Below are 18,848 nucleotides of genomic sequence, written 5' to 3'. Positions count from 1 at the left end.
AAGGGTGTGTTGTACCCACCTACAAACAGCACAGTTCTCTAGGGTGATGGGGAAGGGTGTGTTGTACCCACCCACAAACAGCACAGTTCTCTAGGGTGATGGGGAAGGGTGTGTTGTACCCACCTACAAACAGCACAGTTCTCTAGGGTGATGATGGGGAAGGGTGTGTTGTACCCACCTACAAACAGCACAGTTCTCTAGGGTGATGGGGAAGGGTGTGTTGTACCCACCTACAAACAGCACAGTTCTCTAGGATGATGGGGAAGCTGGGTGTGTTGTACCCACCTACAAACAGCACAGTTCTCTAGGGTGATGGGGAAGGGTGTGTTGTACCCACCTACAAACAGCACAGTTCTCTATGGTGATGGGGAAGGGTGTGTTGTACCCACCTACAAACAGCACAGTTCTCTAGGGTGATGGGGAAGGGTGTGTTGTACCCACCTACAAACAGCACAGTTCTCTAGGGTGATGGGGAAGGGTGTGGTGTACCCACCTACAAACAGCACAGTTCTCTAAGGTGATGGGGAAGGGTGTGTTGTAACCCACCTACAAACAGCACAGTTCTCTAGGGTGATGGGGAAGGGTGTGGTGTACCCACCTACAAACAGCACAGTTCTCTAGGGTGATGGGGAAGGGTGTGTTGTAACCCACCTACAAACAGCACAGTTCTCTAGGGTGATGATGGGGAAGGGTGTGTTGTACCCACCTACAAACAGCACAGTTCTCTAGGGTGATGATGGGGAAGGGTGTGTTGTACCCACCTACAAACAGCACAGTTCTCTAGGGTGATGGGGAAGGGTGTGTTGTACCCACCTACAAACAGCACAGTTCTCTAGGGTGATGGGGAAGGGTGTGTTGTACCCACCTACAAACAGCACAGTTCTCTAGGATGATGGGGAAGCTGGGTGTGTTGTACCCACCTACAAACAGCACAGTTCTCAAGGGTGATGGGGAAGGGTGTGTTGTACCCACCTACAAACAGCACAGTTCTCTAGGATGATGGGGAAGCTGGGTGTGTTGTACCCACCTACAAACAGCACAGTTCTCAAGGGTGATGGGGAAGGGTGTGTTGTACCCACCTACAAACAGCACAGTTCTCTAGGGTGATGGGGAAGGGTGTGTTGTATCCACCTACAAACAGCACAGTTCTCTAGGGTGATGGGGAAGGGTGTGTTGTATCCACCTACAAACAGCACAGTTCTCTAGGGTGATGGGGAAGGGTGTGTTGTACCCACCTAAAAACAGCACAGTTCTCTAGGGTGATGATGGGGAAGGGTGTGTTGTACCCACCTACAAACAGCACAGTTCTCTAGGGAGATGGGGAAGGGTGTGTTGTACCCACCTACAAACAGCACAGTTCTCTAGGGTGATGGGGAAGGGTGTGTTGTACCCACCTACAAACAGCACAGTTCTCTAGGGAGATGGGGAAGGGTGTGTTGTACCCACCTACAAACAGCACAGTTCTCCAGGGTGATGGGGAAGGGGGTGTTGTACCCACCTACAAACAGCACAGTTCTCTAGGGTGATGGGGAAGGGTGTGTTGTACCCACCCACAAACAGCACAGTTCTCTAGGGTGATGGGGAAGGGTGTGTTGTACCCACCTACAAACAGCACAGTTCTCTAGGGTGATGGGGAAGGGTGTGTTGTACCCACCTACAAACAGCACAGTTCTCTAGGGTGATGGGGAAGGGTGTGTTGAGACGGTCGTATGGGATGTGGCATGCGCTACAGCTCATGGCAACTTCATCTGACGTCCTGGGGACACAAATAAACATGGCGTGAAGAACCAATTCTCAATCTTCAGAGATTCTCATGTCTTATTTTTCATCATGCTACTTTTTTTCATAAACAGATACCCTTAAAGGAATGCCTTTGTATGATAAGGTTGGGAATAATCATGTGGGAAAACCTACAGCCCCAAAAATGGCATTGACAGTGACATTAGTACAAGTGTAGAATAGAGCCTGTCATCATCAAGACAGTACAGCCTATTCATTACATAGCTTGAAACAGCAACTGGAGTTGGATACAAATGGTTCTGGTGTGACAATTCATTCTATAGGCAAACCGCTGTCACGTGCATGTGAAGCTTGTGTGTCATGCAAAAGGGGGATGGTGAGTGCTAAATCAAATCTGGTTTCAGTATATGTATAGCAGGACTGGTATAACCTTTGGCGTAACACACCAGCTTCTGTATCTGTATCTGTATAGCCGGTATAACCGCCCTTCGGCGTAACACACCAGCTTCACAGGCACGCAGTGCGGCAGCAGCTGGTTATATCATACCTAACGACCTGTCACACCTAACCTTTGCATATCTAACTGCATGTATTGTTTAAAGCTATCTAATGAGGATGTCTCTACAGCACTTGATGGTAACAAGTTCCACTCTACGATAGCTCTAGGAAAATACGAATTTTTGAACACATGCTGTTGTTTAATGTAGCATTAATGCCGCACTACGCGCTCCTTAGCGGAGCACATTGGGCATTAATGCTGGATTCCCTCTGCTCCCTTTGGAACAGAGCATTAATGCCAGCATACACCCCTGTCCATTAATCATCATTTATCACCCAGTCTTCTTGGACTGAAGGGGAAGTGGAAACCCTTTCCCCTGGCTGGTGCCAGTAGGGGTGGTCACACCAAATTAACCCTCTGCCCCCTAACTACAGTCCACCCTTGTTAAAAACCCCAGCTGTTGCAGGGTGCTAATGTATAGGTCAAGCATGACTAAAGCTGGAACGCCGTTGTCAAGGAGGCCCATCAAGCCGCCCGAGATGCTTTCCTTCTCTGGCGGCAGTTGGGCCGTCCTAGGCATGGAGCGGTCTGGAATATTATGCGTAAAACAAGGGCGAAATTTAAGCTGCTACTGAGGCAGTGTCGCCGCTCTGAGGCCCAGTCTAGAGCGGACGCGCTTGCCATGCATCTTCATCAGGGGGGTTGCAAGAGTTTTTGGAATGCTCTGCGTTCGCAAAACCGCTCCAAGCCAAATCTTCCCAACACGGTTGATGGTTACACGGGGGCTACAGATATTGCCAATATGTGGAGAAACTATTACAGCTCCTTGTTTAATTCGGTTAAGTCCGCTAATCAAAAGCAATCTGTTATGCATGCAATGGAATCCGATGTTAGCGATGTAACCACGGTAACAGTAGGAAAGATATGTGATGCTATCAATGACTTATCCAATGGGAAGGCTAGTGACGTGCAGGGCATTTCAGCTGAGCATCTCAAGAACGCCGGGCCCCAACTACCCGTTCTGCTTTCATTTTTAATTTCCTCTATGCTTAGACACGCCTATGTGCCACCTAGCATTCTGAAAGTTGTACTTGTCCCTGTATTGAAGAAGCCCAGCTGTAATGCTTCGAACAAGGACAATTATCGTCCGATTGCAATTGCCAGCTCCTTGTTAAAAGTTATCGAATCTGTACTATTGACATACCTTGACGATTTCCTATGCTCCCTGAGCAACCAGTTCGGATTTAAGAAGAAACATGGAACTGATCTATGTATATTTGCCCTCAAAGAAATTATTCAGTATTATCGACAAAGGGGCTCTCCTGTATTTGCATGTTTTCTGGACGCATCCAAAGCGTTTGACCGTGTCAACCACTGGACATTGTTTAAAAAACTTATGGATCGAGGGGTTCCGATGTACCTAGTTAGATTCCTGGTCGTGTGGTATAGTACGTTGTCATTCTGTGTTCGGTGGGGCCACACCCTCTCGGATACATTTACCGCTATGAATGGTTTGCCTCAAGGCAGCATATTGTCACCAATCTTGTTCAATGTGTATGTATCCGATTTGAGTACCGAGCTACTGAGGTCTGGAGTTGGTTGCTATGTTGGGGACACCTTAGTCAACCACTTGATGTACGCGGATGACATTTGCCTCGTCTGTCCGTCTGTTAAAGCGTTACAGAGACTGATCAGTATTTGTGAGCTATCTGGAGCGGATATTGACATGTTGTTTAATGAATCGAAAACACTATGTATGTACTTTCTGTGTCGCCGCTTCCGCATGAGTATGCCTTTGCCGCCGCTGATGCTGTACGGTACCGCCTTAAAGTATGCCTCTTCTACCACATATCTTGGGTACATAATTACCCCTGATCTTTCGGATGACGCAGCAATCCGAGCTCACGTCAGAGGCTTTTATTCTCGGGCAAACTCACTCCTCCGGCGGTTTCGTTACTGCTCAGCGGCGGTAAAAAGTGAGTTGTTCTCAGCGTATTGCTCCCCGATGTATTGTGCCCAAATCTGGAGTAATTACAGCGTGAGTGCGATCTCCAAGCTACGAGTGGCTTACCACAGCGCAATGAAAATGCTCTTTTCCGTCGGCAGGCATACAAGCACTAGTTGGTTGTTTGTGAATAACCGGACCGACATGTTTGACGCAAGGCGTCGCAAGGTCACCTACTCATTTGTAACACGCCTGCTGTCGTCTAACAATGATATAATTAGAGTGCTTGTACACTCGGACGGCTTTTGCCATAGGCATAGCACATTCTGGCGACATTATGTAAAGTATTTGTAAGTGTAGCTTTGTAAATCTTTGTTCTGTGTCTGTTTTTATGGGCCATGGGCCTGATACAAATAAATAAATAAATAAAGGCCGTGGCAGAAAGCACTAATGCTGGAATGATGCCAACTAATTGGTTCAAGCCTTGGTCCAAGGCATGGCTGCTAGGACATTGAGGGACTGGTATTTGGACAGCCATAATTACCATGAAATTACCATGGCAGTGTGCACTAACCAAGCATTAGTGCTGCATATGTATTTCTGGCATTAATGCTACATTAGACAACAGTTTGGCAGGTTGATAAGTCTGGTACTTGAAGGCAAGAGTATTTCTTGTCCTTTTCTGTTTGATAATTAAGATTCAAAACCTTCCTTTAAGTCAATCACATGCATGGTGAAAAATCTAGAACACTATGTTCCAACAATATAACCTGGTGCATCCCCATCTTGTATCAGCCTATCAGTATCATAACTATCCCACACGCCACAGTCTAAATTGATCTATGCAACTGCCTCAGACATGAATGGAACAAGATGCTCCAAACAGTGTAACGTTCAAGAGGATGTTGAAACAAATGAACTGACCTCTGACCTCACCTTACGACAGGAACGGAATATGGACTACGAGTATGGATTATGGCTCTGTAAATTTTGTATGTATCGGTGTATATGTATTTTAGACTTATGTTTTGTACTGATTGTATTGTGTTATCTAGGGCCCCACTGCAAAGCAGTGTAGTGCACTGAGTTGGGCCACCCTGGCTAAATAAAACAGAAACAAACAAGCAAACAATCAGCAAACGGAAGGGTATGTGACCCCGTAAGGGGCGGTATAACTTAAACGGTGCGTAAAAATGTTGACTGATGATGATACAATAGAAACTTGCTGTAAACAAGCTAGACAGAAGCAGCTGGAAGTCTGCCATCAAACCCTGACATCCAAAGCATTAACACATCTTAAGCCCCCTGTCAAATATAGGTGAAGAACATGGTCCACGGTTGGGAGATAGGGCCACATGCATGTAGTCAGTTCTTAATTTACGGCAGGGGCTTTACTCTTGAATAAGGGAAAAAAATGATGTTAAGATGGATAGTAGTGAGCGTGTGTGTGTGAGCGAGTGTAGTAAGGTACAAACCCAGGCTGGCCATGCAAGAGCGATCGCCTGACCGCGAAGCTGCGTTCGAGCAGGGTGGGACCGTACCCGCTCCCGGCGGACGTGTCCTTTTGCGCGGCCTGGAGCCCCTCGAAGTCGCGACGGTCCAGCGAACATGTCAGCAAGCCGGACTGGCGGAGAGAGGAGTCTGTGGGGAAAGACATACATGTTCCCGTTGAAATGTGTGTTTTCTTGGCTTGGTCTGACAATTAAAAAAAACTACAGGATCTAAGGAAGCTTGCGCTGTGCAGGACCACAGCGAACACGTCAGCCAGGCAGACTGGCGCAGGGAGGAGTCTGGGGAAAGACATACGTCATGTTCCTACTGAAATGTGTGTTTTCTCGGGTAGATATGACCTGAAAAAAACTTTTTAAAAACTACAGAAGCTAAAAAAGCTCACAAGTACAGGACCGCAGGACGCAGTGGAGAGAATTGAAGAAGGACTGATTGCAGCTGCAGAGTGTCCAGACCACTGCAGCAGCAGAACAGAATGGACTACTACATGTACAACATCATAAAAAGAATACAACACGGTGTATTCCTCATTGACCTCAGTCCTAGCCCTACCGCGGGATATCCTAGACCGCGAACATCGTTGGTTCGAACGGGGAGTTAGAGAAGCCATATATGAGAGAATGACAATCCCGCCCTCAACATTGAACTTTCAGGCACTTGGGACAACGTGCTCCCCCCCGCACCCCACCCCCCCCCTAAGACGAACAACATTAGCTCCTAAAACAACAGGACCTAATTGATTCATTAGCATACAACCTCGTCTTAACTTACTCGTCTATTGAACCATCTGAAATTGTCTTCACTACATTAACATATCTATTCAGAGTTTTGGTATAAAACCTGGTTCTGCCAGATCTTTCTTTAGTCACTGACGAAAGATATCAGATGCTGTCTGAAACGTCTGCCAGTTTCAAAATTTCATCCACTCGCTTGAGTAACTATTTTTGGAGTTTCAAAATCTGTTGAGATTTTTTAGACCTTTATTGAGTATGGCCTCCTCCGGTCTGAGGTTGAGAAGAGCGGCAGTCCCGGCAGCAGACAGCACAATCAGCTCATCGCTGGAGAGGGTGACAGTAATGTCAAGTCTTTACATAACGCTCTGCATCTAACATGAATACTTTAAATCCATTCAATATCGCAGTTGGTAATTTTCAGCGGTTGGGGGAAAAGGCACAACAGGGCTGTCTCCAGGACCCGTCCCCGGACAGACATTTGCTTGTTGGGACGGAAAAAATATCATCATGTCCATCCAAAATCTGAACTAATGTCATGATATTGATTAAACGTATCTTCGTAAGCTTACAATGACCAATTCAACAACGAAAATTCAAAACATCAGCTCCCAAACAATGAGTGGGACAGAAAAAAATTCAAAGCTGGAGACAGCCCTGGCTCACACGATTTAATTTTAATGGTGAGAACAACAGACCTTCTATAGATGGAAGGTCTGTTGTAAAGAAATAAAACACAGTGTGAAAAGGATAAAAGGAAGAAGCTTACCATATAGTGGTAGATTCACTGTACCCGACCACAGCATTGCACCCCAGCGCGTGGGCGTGAGATCTGATCTCCTGTCTCAGCTCGATCCACCAGGCATCTCTCGTCTCCGGCTCATCTACATTGTAAAAATTCAAGGAGACAACGACATCAAATGGGAATCATAGGAAGGGCATCTTGTTACATGCAGGGGAAGCACTAGCACGAGCTTGAAATTGTTCAACAAAAACACCAAAGGCAGAGCAGGAACACTTTGAAACTTGAAAAGGCAACAAAAAAAATCACCTTTGTTTGTCATTTCACAAATGGAAAAATTATGCATCCACAGCTGAGAAAAAAAGAAAGGATAGACAGTGTTCCAACAACATCTTTAGCACATCTCCATAGACAAAGGTGACAGAAGGTGTGAAAGGCGAGGTGTCGAAAGGTAAATCTTTTAACATGAGAGAGCTTTTTTGGACAAATGTAAAGGAAATTCCCCTCGCTGTGACTTAGAATGAACACTAAAACTATGTAGTATGATTTTTGTGAATATCAGTCATAGCAAGTCTGCTTGGAGGGGTCGTCCAAAAATGAGCTGGCGGCAAACAATTGACAGACATCTCCAGACAGTGAATAGGAGATGGAGGGATGCGATGAGACTGGCTGTAGACAGAACATGCTGGACTTCTTTAGCTGCCTCATGCGTCACACGACGTGGGAGACTCTTATCTAAATCTAACATTACCAACTGGATTTGGGGTTAAACAGCCATTTTGGGGGTCCTTACCCCATTTTACCTGGACCCAAGGAGTGAAAAGTAGGTTAAAAAGAGTGAATTTTCCCTCCTTTTCACCCCCCATTTTGTGTGAGGACACCCAAAACGGCTGTTTAACCCCAAATCCAGTTAGTAGTGTAATTCAGGTCTACTTGTTTGGACAAATTCTAAATTCATCCAATCAGAACTATGAGATCGACTTCATCGTATCTTGCTTTCCCCATGCTTGTTGCCATCATCGTCGATGTGCACTTAAACCATGGTGACAAGTGAAAAGTACAACAACAAAAAATTTGCACTCAAGAAAAAAGCCACACCTTGCAGAATGTTGTGAAAAACTCAGACAAACTTTCCGTCACGTTACCTGATTTTGATTTAGGGACTGCTTGCAAAACAGAATGGACAGGTACATGTACAGGTAGTGGTTATAACTTTTGTTTTAACTAGGAAAAAAATCAGGCTTCTCTGGACAAAAGCATTCATTATGTTACATCTGCTTCCTTCTAAATGATATTACATGCAAATCACAACCTCCAAGATGCTCCATCGTCATTATTTTTCTTACTAACAAATAACATTAGGTTCATGCTTGACTTTCAAACTTAATAGCTGTTACATCTATAACAAAACATTTACAATGATATCCATCACTCGTTGAATGTTAACTCTAAAGCAGTCCTCTATAGGGTTATCATAAAAGTGCAGTCAACACAAGGACACAATGCTTGCAAAAAACAGACAAGCACAAGTACCCATACAGAATTTTGATCTTAAGCCTGAGTTCTGCTCACAAAATCCAAAAAGATATGTACAGTCAGCATTCTATACTTCTCCATAATGCATGTAAAAGTTTGAAAACAGAAATCTTTTAAAACCGATCTGAAAACTGCTGCAAGCTATATGTAACGACAACTAAGTTTTAAAACTGTGTCAATCCTTGTGCTATTTCCTAAGTCGCTAGTAACCTGTCGACATGCCCCACCTGGGTTGTGAATCCTGTCAAGCAGTTTGACAGAGCGCGCGGACACCACCCCACCCAGGGACTGCAGGAAGCCAGGCTGGAAGGACCGCAGGGTGAAGAACGGATACTCCTACAAGAAAGAAAGCAATCAATTGTGAGGTGGCTGCCACAGCCAAGGAGGTATAAAATGGTAGCTCCTTATCTCTGGGTACTTCAGTTGTAATAAGATTGGTCAATTACAATTCCAAAGAGACTCAAATTTATTGAAAGTGAAATATCTTGAAAGAGAGCCACTGCAGCATAAATGAAATGATTTTCTTTTCGTTTGAAGTAAAATTTTACAGTTCTCTGTATATCCGTTTGCAATATGATAAGCAGAGCAACAGTTGAAAATAAGTCCTCTAGGTCAACCCTTCTTCTTTGCCTAGACATTATTATTGTTATCAATCTTTAGGGTGGTCCCTTCAGTTAATTATGTATCTGATTTCCAAGGGAGCCCGTCCGGGTGAATGGTGTAAATCACTGTATGGCTGATACGAGACGGAGGTTTGCCAGGCCTCCATCCGGGGGATTTGTAGTGAATCACAAACTCCAGACAGAAGGGTTTGGACCATCACACACCGGGGCATGCCCCTACTGTTTTTCAAAAGGTGTGGTGGGTTCTTTTACGTGCACGGGGTGTGGCTCTCCCCTAACACAGGACCTACATTTAATGTCCTATCCGACAGTCCTCTAGTTCAACCGTTGTTCTTTGTTTCGGGATATTGAATCAGGATAACCGTAAAAATGCGAAGGATTGTGAGATGAACTTTGTTACCATGACGTCCAAGCTGGGTTGCTGGGACATGAGCTTCTGTATCATGGTGGCCTTCCCACCACTGCTTCCACTGCTCCCAACACTCCCTCCTGTAACAGAGGTAATGTGCACAACACTCAGGACACCAACACAACAATGTGGACAATTGCGCTCTACATAACAAACTGCACACAATGACTACAGATCCAGCACCAAGGACATATCTACCCCTAGGTGATGAACTGGGGAAAGTAATGATACTCTCTGTACCAACGGCAACAAAGTAAACTTAGAACCAGAGACAACGGTGGCATACATCCATTGAGACTGACGGGTGCACAACAGTAACCAATTCAGCACCAGGGACAGCAATGCCTTTGTTATAGCTGTGAACAGCAAGAACATGTGAAGCCACAGGAATGCCAGTGTTTCCTCAGCACTAAAGACAGCAACCGCAACTTCAGCATAGGGGACAGCATTAGGGACAACACCACATTCAAGACAAGGGACAGAAACATCACATTCAGTACTTGGGAGAAATCTCAAATAGCAGGGACTACTGACATTGAAAATAGAAAAATACATATATTTCTGGCAAAACGGACAACAACATAGAAACAGATCGTTTACAATGTGATGTTATTTCAATAGCTATACTTACTGATACACTTCATTTTTTATATACAAGACCAGATCCTAATTTCTTAGGTTTTTAACACAATATCTCATGTTATTTCAACTGACAACTGTTTACAATAGAACTATGGCTAACTGAGAACTGAGCCAGTTTATGCAGTATCAATGCCTAAAATAAAGGAAAGTGCTTTTAAGAGATTTGTCTTTTATAGCATTCAAACTGCAAATAAGAACTGGTGCAGCATTGCTTTTGTTTTCTTCTGACTGTAGTTTATTTACTTCATAATGCACTCCACACAGTTACAACTCCTTTTCTTTAATATGCATGGCCATTTGCAAAATATGTACAGGTACTTGCAGTGCTTAGATCATTGGGAATGATAGGTGCGTTTTTCTCAGTCCAAATACGGCAGGCACACGGAATAATGGTGTTGGTATGTGAGGGAGGCACAGTCGCATGCTGGTTTCAGGAACCCAAGATGCTTCTTATTCAACTCTCCACTGCATGCTACCTGATTATTGCAAGCTTGCTTTTGGAACCAGGAAAGCCCAGTACAAAAGACAATTCTGTTTGAAATATGGCAGGTGATTTCTCTGTTTTTCACTTGTAATCTGACTTGGCATTCATAGCAGCACTAGAATTGTCGTTCAAATATTTGATCTAAATTGAACCTTGTTAACAATACATCTCTATCATCTGAATATCATATCTTTGACATGTTTTGAAATTTGGAATTTGCCCTAGCTCAAAAGTTAAATTGGATGTAAGAATAATTTGAGTAGTAACAAGTGCCAAAAGAAAACGGTCCCCCGAAAGTGCGAAATGGAACGAAATGGAACGAAATGAAACGAAATGGAACGAAATGGAACGAAATGGAACGAAATGGAACGAAATGGAACGAAATGGAACGAAATGGAACAAAATGGAACGAACTAAAACATATGTAACATTATGAAATGAAATACCAGTAGATATCGAAATATAAGGAACGTTGTAACATTCACAGTAGACGGGAACAGGAAGCAAATACATAATATAACGTGTTTTATTTCTTGAATCTGTTTGATAATAGTAAATACAACGTTTTTGCCGCGTTTTTGCGGCTAGATTCTTCCCTGAAAATGGGGGCGCCGCGTGCAAAGAGCTCGGCCGCTCTTCCTTGATTTTACCAACTACCTGCAAATGAACTGCTGCAAATAACAGGGAAAACAAGCAAACGGAATTGAGTATCGAAGTAAAGGCTAGATTATACAGAAGTTGGTGGTAACATTGCATCTCATAATTATAATTCACCAAGAGGGCATGAGGCAAGCGTAACTTCATTATTTATACAGCGTGTTTGCGTGTTGTGAACTGTGAAGCCATGTCCTGCTCGTTCACACCCTCCCTTTGTTTTGTCGTGAACAAGGAAGCAGGAATGTATCCAGCGGTAGTTCTCAGGCCACGCCCGTGATTGAATGGAGTGTGAATTATCACATTGGTGACACAGCACAGAGCTGCATTTGCATATCATTAACGTAGGGGTCCATTCTCCGACAGCCGATCAGCCGAACAATTGGTTGTATAAAAATCGTTGTTGCGGAGATATGCATATGCTACGTACTAGTTATGGACTAAAACCGTATATAAATAAAACTTGGAAGTCGGAGTTTGATTCAACCTGTCGGTAGCACGCCCACGTGCACAGTTCTGATGCGCTGGCAACATTGGCGGTTCATTTGCATGCGGGGCTCCATTTGCAACACACAAACACGCTGTATAAATAATAAAATTACGTTTGCCTCATGCCCTCTTGGTGAATTATGAGATGCAATGTTACCACGAACCTCTGTATAATCTAGTCCTTACTTCGATACTCAGTTCCGTTTGCTTGTTTTCCCTGCTATTTTCAGCAGTTCATTTGCAGATAGTTGATAAACACAAAGGAAGAGCGGTGGATCTCTTTGCACGCGGCGCTCCCATTTTCAGGGAAGAATCTAGCCACACAAACTTGGCAAAAACGTTGTATTTACTATTATCAAACAGATTCAAGAAATAAAACACGTTATATTATGTATTTGCTTCCTGTTCCCGTCTACTGTGAATGTTACAACGTTCTTTATATTTCGATATCTACTGGTATTTCATTTCATAATGTTACATAAGTTTTAGTTCGTTCCATTTCGTTCCATTTCGTTCCATTTCGTTCCATTTCGTTCCATTTCGTTCCATTTCGTTCCATTTCGTTCCATTTCGTTCCATTTCGTTCCATTTCGTTCCATTTCGTTCCATTTCGCACTTTCGGGGGACCCAAAGAAAAAAACCTTTTGTTGCCATGGACATACACAAACTCAGTACACACTTTAAAGTTTTGCTCAGCAATATTCATTCAGGAGAGGACAACCTCAACTTTATACAACTTGTCTCTTGTAGTGGGCTTTATGACTGGCTTGTTCCAAGCCTCTACCATGCACGGGTCTACATGTCCCACCTGTGCTCAGGTCGGACTCGGACGACTCGGTCCGGTACAGACGAAAGGTGGACGACAGAGATTCTTTCCTTCGGGCGGAAACAAGAGGAGGGGAGCCGGAAAGGTAGGAGTAGGTGGACACGCGCCGGTGAGCAGCAGGGAGGGGAGGGGTGGAGGACCGCGTGCGTTCCTTTTGCGTGACGGGTTGGGAGTACTGCCGGCCGACCGCCGCAGGGGGAGAGGGCGTGCGGCGGAGTGGAACTGTGTTCAGGGAAGAAGTGTGAGCGTCAGGAGGGGAGGGAGCGGTGACGAACACGTCGGGAGGGAGAGCGCAGTCGTTGGGAGGCGGTGGGATGGTGAGGGCGAGTTTGGGAGGGGGTGTACAGACTTGTGATTCAGTGTCTTCCACTGCATGAATAGATGGCGAAGAAGACATGATTGGAAAGGAGATGAGAGTGTCGTAAAAAAAGTTTTGGATCAGAACCGCCAGGTTTTTGCAATGCAGAACGGTCGAAGATGTGTTATGAACAGTCAGGACATGGATTCGACAGCGGCACATGCACACATACGCACACATAGATGGAAGAGCAGAATGATACACAACAGAGAAAAGACAACATAGAAAAAAAAACATGTCCAAGAAGAAAAAAGACAGGTGGGGAAGAGAGAGAAAAGATGTTATTGAGAGACACAAATCCACACCAATGAGAAGCCTGAGAAACATGAGACAGACGGAAGGAAGGGCAAGGCTCAAAATATCACTAGTAGGTTTGGAGAATATGTCTAGTATTTCATGTGCTTTACACTTGTAAATGCTTTGTGGACCTACATTGTAAAGCATCAGCAATGGTCAAGGGAATGTAAAAACTTGTATTGACTTTATACTATGTCTTGTAATGTGGATATGCATTGAAAAGCATCAGCAATGGTTAAGGTACAAAACGTAAGGATATCCCAACAACATTGAAATTTGGGCATCTTCATTAAATGTATTATGAAGAAATGCGAATATCCATATAAACAAAACAAGTGTGAACTTTCTCTTCAATATAAAGAACAATGTTCTGTTGCAGTATTTTTGCAGTATGACTGTATGAGAATAGCTGTTGCAAAATGGATAACACAAAGTGCTCCATGACACAGCCTAAAAGCCTAAACACAGTCAGGTCTCTGGGTTGACATCTTAAAAAACGAAAGGAACCTGTTATGTCAATCCTTCACCAAACTGTGGTATACTGTAATTCACTTTATCTTCACGGCAGCAAAATTTCACGATATGAGGTGGACATTTTCACTGCAATTTAACTTCACGTTGCGGCAAGTCATTCACAGAACGGATTCGTGAAGGAATCATAAATGATTACAACAGGTTTTTCACGGTGATGATAAGTTCACGGTACAGAGGTGACCGTAAAAACAGTGAACATAAAGTTACAGTGAAAGAAACAAGAATTACAGTATCTTAATAAATAAATAAATGAATAGATATGTTTCAAACAGCCTAGAAGCTGACTTTTCCAGTGACCTAGCTACGCCTCAGCTGATGCTCTACAATGAAGTATCTGGAGCCCTGGCTGGGGAAGTGTCATGCAGTTTTACCTCGTCGGCGGAATCCTACAGTTGGCAGTCAGGCGGACGGACGAACAAGAAAGGCTCAGAGGGTTTTAAGTGTTGGGTTAGCTTTACTTCTGTGTCTAACATGTTACGGGTGTCTACACTAATAGTTAAATTGGTTTGAAATAAGAAATAATAAGACCATGATGTATACAGAAAACTAAGAAATGAAAAACCTATTCATACTTGGCTAACTTTACATGTATAAGTAGCTACCTTATGATATGAGTGCTATATAAGCACATATATGATATGTATCATACTGTGCATATTTCTGCTTTACTTAAAAAACACAGAACAGTCAAACCATCTCTACATAAGGACCATTTGGCCAATGTGACCACTTTTTCGTAGTCCCTTCTTTCATCATTTTCCCCAGGTATTAAGAATCATGTCTACAGCAGCCAATGTGACCATTTCCTTATAGTACTGTACCATGAGTGGTCCTTATAGACAGGTTTGACTGTATAGACATTGTATGGTGGCTATTTGTGACAGCAGACCAGTATATTATATGTAAAGTGGCAGAACATGTGCATATATATTATGTGGTACAAGATTGGCATCAATATGGATACATATACATCATGTACACTGCATTTTCGTTGGGAGAGTGGAAAATGTTATCTCATTCAAGCAAATCAAAAGTGTTAATAATACCAAGGAGGTTTAGATTAAACCTCCTTGATCATACAAACATCCATAGCGCATTATGACAAATTTGAAATTCATCAATGCTGGAATTGTTACAATATCATTGACGAGCTTTCATCTATTTTCTAATTGTACTGGCAACTTCCTAAAAGCTGCTAAAAGACCTTTCCAAAACTACAGCAAAATGGCAGAATGTATGGTACATGTACTTATTGTTAGTGTTGGAAACTGAGCGCGTCAGAAAAGTCATGCAAGTACTCCAAAACAAAGAATTGTTTTTCTTTTCATCTCTCAATTCGGATTTGGGATTACCAGAGGATGTAATCCGTAAAGTTTTATTTCAAACCTTCATTTCAAGCACCATGGCCCATAGAAACAACACAAGTACATATATCAAAAACAAGGTAACATAAGAATGTAGTATTAGAGAGTGATTTAAAAAAAACAAATTCAACTAATAGCTAAAAAGCCACTTAACAATGAAGATTGCTTCAAACAAAAAATCAATTAATGTAAGGAGTCAAATAATATGAATTAAGAACAGTAACAGTAACAAAGAAAATAGTACACAAGTTAACAATTATTCAAGCAACTGGATAGGTTTATGAAACAGTCCAAGACGTTTCAGGTATAGCATCCAAAATCTATCATGTTGCTTGAGTGACTGTTACCTTGCGTATCTTATTCCCCGGATGTCTACAACCTTCATCGACGACAGAAAATAGTAGATTGTGAAAACTTGCGCACCTTTTGGCGTAGTGCTGAGGTCGGAGTCTGATGACTGGCGTCGTACCCTCTCGGCCGGACCAATGGGAGGAACCACGTCTTTAGGCAGGGGGGAGGAGAAGAGCTTGGTGGGGGAGGGAGGGGGTGCCGTGCCCTCCTCTGGTACAGGGGCCCTGGGGTGGGATAGAAGTACATGTTTGATACATTCCATTCTATAGATAAAATCAAATACATTCTAGAAGGAGACAACACTTCCAGTGTACAAATAGGTAAATATATCAAAGAATGTTTAGATCGTAGAACTAGTAGTGTAAGTGATACGTTAAACTCGTCATTTTGTATACCATTGTTTGTTGTTTGCATGTATAGTTGTAGAACACCTTACGAAAGTACTTTTGTAGTGTCAATAAAGATTTCATTATGTGTTTCACACAACCTTCGGCCATATTTGTTGATCGCCATAGGATGGGATGGAAGCTGTGGTCCATTGTTCATTGTGATTGTCAAAAAGAGCTAGGGGAAATTTCCCCGGTTCAATGCCCTGCTGTTGTACTGTGTAAATTGAACTTGTTTTTCAACTTCACTTTCCACCTGATATATGTTTCGGAGTAGAAAAAATACACATATACACACCTGTGAAAACAACCTTCAGACAAAAAAGCTACAGCTTATAGCTACGAGTAAATTTTGGGATTGGATTGGATTTGTATTTATTGGAATTGCAACAGTGCAATACACGTGGGACACAGGCAGCTATTGCTGATGTTGTGACCCCCACACATAATGTACCCAATTTTTACACTTGGGTGGAGTGGGGAAAATCGTGTTAAGTGCCTATTTTCCCAAAGGCACAAGATCGGTGGTTTTGAGTCGGATTTTTGTCTATCAAAGTGGACAATCTGAACAATGACAAGACTACCGGTACTTTCCTTCCAATAGAAAGATGAAGACAACCTTAAAATCCGTGAATAGTATCATCAGGTTGGTAAGTCACTGAATAAAAAGACTCTTTCCATTTACTGCATTACTATGTGAACCAGTCAGAATTGCCTTGAACACAGATGGTCATCGAAACGCCGGTGGAATAATTCTCTTGGTTGTGTAAAAAGAGTATTTTCATTCAACCTTAAAATCCACTCGAGAAATTTGGAAAAGATGGAAAGAAAGACTCACTCCTTGACGGCATCCTTGATGACCGGTGGGGACTGGTGCGGGGAGACGGGAGGGGGCTGGATGCGGGCCAGGTGAGCCGCCGTGCCGATCGCTCGCACAACGATACCGGATTCCCCCTCCAGGTCAAAACACTGTCTGTACCTGGGGATATACGAATATGGAAAACTATAAATTCTAATGTAAAAAACTGTAAAAATCAACGAAAGTTGGCCAGGTGGGCAGCCATGTCGATGGCCCGCACAACGATACCCGACTCCCCCTCCAGGTCAAGACACTGTCTGTACCTGCGTATACACAAATATGGAAAACTATCAATTCGAACAGTTTCCTTTCGTACAAATCAACGAAAGTTGGCCAGGTGGGCCGCCGTGCCAATTGCCCGCACAACGATACCCAACTCCGCTTCCAGGTCAAAACACTGTCTGTACCTGCGGATATACAAATATGGAAAACTATAAATTCTAATGTAAAAAACTGTAAAAATCAACAAAAGTTGGCCAAGTGGGCCGCCGTGCCGATCGTCCGCACAACGATACCCGATTCACCCTCTAGGTCAAAACACTGTCTGTACCTGGGAATATACAAATATGGAAAACTATAAATTCTAATGTAAAAAACTGTAAAAATCAACAAAATTCGGCCAGGTGAGCTGCCGTACCGATAGCCTGCACAACGATACCCGATACCCCCTCAAGGTCAAAACACTGCCTGTACCTGGGGATATATAAATATGGAAAACTATAAATTCTAACAGTTTCCTCTTGTAAAAATCAACGAAAGTTGGCCAGGGGGGCCGCCGTGCCGATGGCCCGCACAACAATACCGGATTCCCCCTCAAGGTCAAAACACTGTCTGTACCTGGGGATATACAAATATGGAAATTAAACTATAAATTCTAACAGTTTCCTCTTGTAAAAATCAAACATAAAAATCAACGGAAGTTGGCCAGGTGGGCCGCCATGCCGATCGCCCACACAACGATACCCAACTCCCCCTCAAGGTCAAGACACTGCCTGTACCTGCGGATATACAAATATGGAAAACTATAATTTCTAACAGTTTACTTTTGTAAAAATCAACGAAAGTTGGCCAGGTGGGCCGCCGTGCCGATGGCCCACACAACGATACCCGATTCCCCCTCAAGGTCAAAACACTGTCTGTACCTGGGGATATACAAATATGGAAAATCTATAAACTCTAACAGTTTCCTCTTGTAAAAATCAACGAAAGTTGGCCAGGTGAGCTGCTGTGCCGATCGCCCACACAACGATACCGGATTCCCCCTCAAGGTCAAAACACTGTCTGTACCTGAGGATATACAAATATGGAAAACTATAAATTCTAATGTAAAAAACTGTAAAAATCAACAAAAGTTGGCCAGGTGGGCCGCCGTGCCGATCGCCCACACAACGATACCGGATTCCCCCTCAAGGTCAAAACACTGTCTGTACCTGAGGATATACAAATATGGAAAACTATAAATTCTAATGTAAAAAACTGTAAAAATCAACAAAAGTTGGCCAGGTGGGCCGCCGTGCCGATCGCCCACACAACGATACCCGATTCCCCCTCAAGGTCAAAACACTGTCTGTACCTGAGGATATACAAATATGGAAAACTATAAATTCTAATGTAAAAAACTGTAAAAATCAATGAAAGTTGGCCAGGTAGGCCGCTGTGCCGATCGCCCACACAACGATACCTGACTCCCCCTCAAGGTCAAAACACTGTCTGTACCTGGGGATATACAAAAATGGAAAATCTATAAACTCTAACAGTTTCCTCTTGTAAAAATCAACGAAAGTTGGCCAGGTGAGCTGCTGTGCCGATCGCCCACACAACGATACCGGATTCCCCCTCAAGGTCAAAACACTGTCTGTACCTGAGGATA

General features: G+C 43.4%; 1 protein-coding gene across 1 annotated transcript in view; it reads right to left on the bottom strand.

Moving 5' to 3' along the window:
- Positions 1-18,848, bottom strand: part of LOC136429219 (C2 domain-containing protein 5-like) — a 68,498-nt gene that overhangs the window by 40,785 nt on the left and 8,865 nt on the right. The window contains 9 exon segments of the mRNA XM_066419092.1: positions 1,655-1,756; positions 5,660-5,825; positions 6,672-6,751; positions 7,194-7,308; positions 8,930-9,038; positions 9,726-9,814; positions 12,812-13,639; positions 15,806-15,957; positions 16,958-17,098. Coding sequence (XP_066275189.1) covers positions 1,655-1,756; positions 5,660-5,825; positions 6,672-6,751; positions 7,194-7,308; positions 8,930-9,038; positions 9,726-9,814; positions 12,812-13,639; positions 15,806-15,957; positions 16,958-17,098 — 1,782 coding nt within the window.

The sequence above is a fragment of the Branchiostoma lanceolatum genome, chromosome 3 (assembly GCF_035083965.1).
Source record: "Branchiostoma lanceolatum isolate klBraLanc5 chromosome 3, klBraLanc5.hap2, whole genome shotgun sequence".
NCBI classification, from domain to species: domain Eukaryota; kingdom Metazoa; phylum Chordata; class Leptocardii; order Amphioxiformes; family Branchiostomatidae; genus Branchiostoma; species Branchiostoma lanceolatum.
The sequence above is the reverse complement of the archived record's forward strand: the minus strand, read 5'-3'. Positions and strand labels throughout refer to the sequence as shown.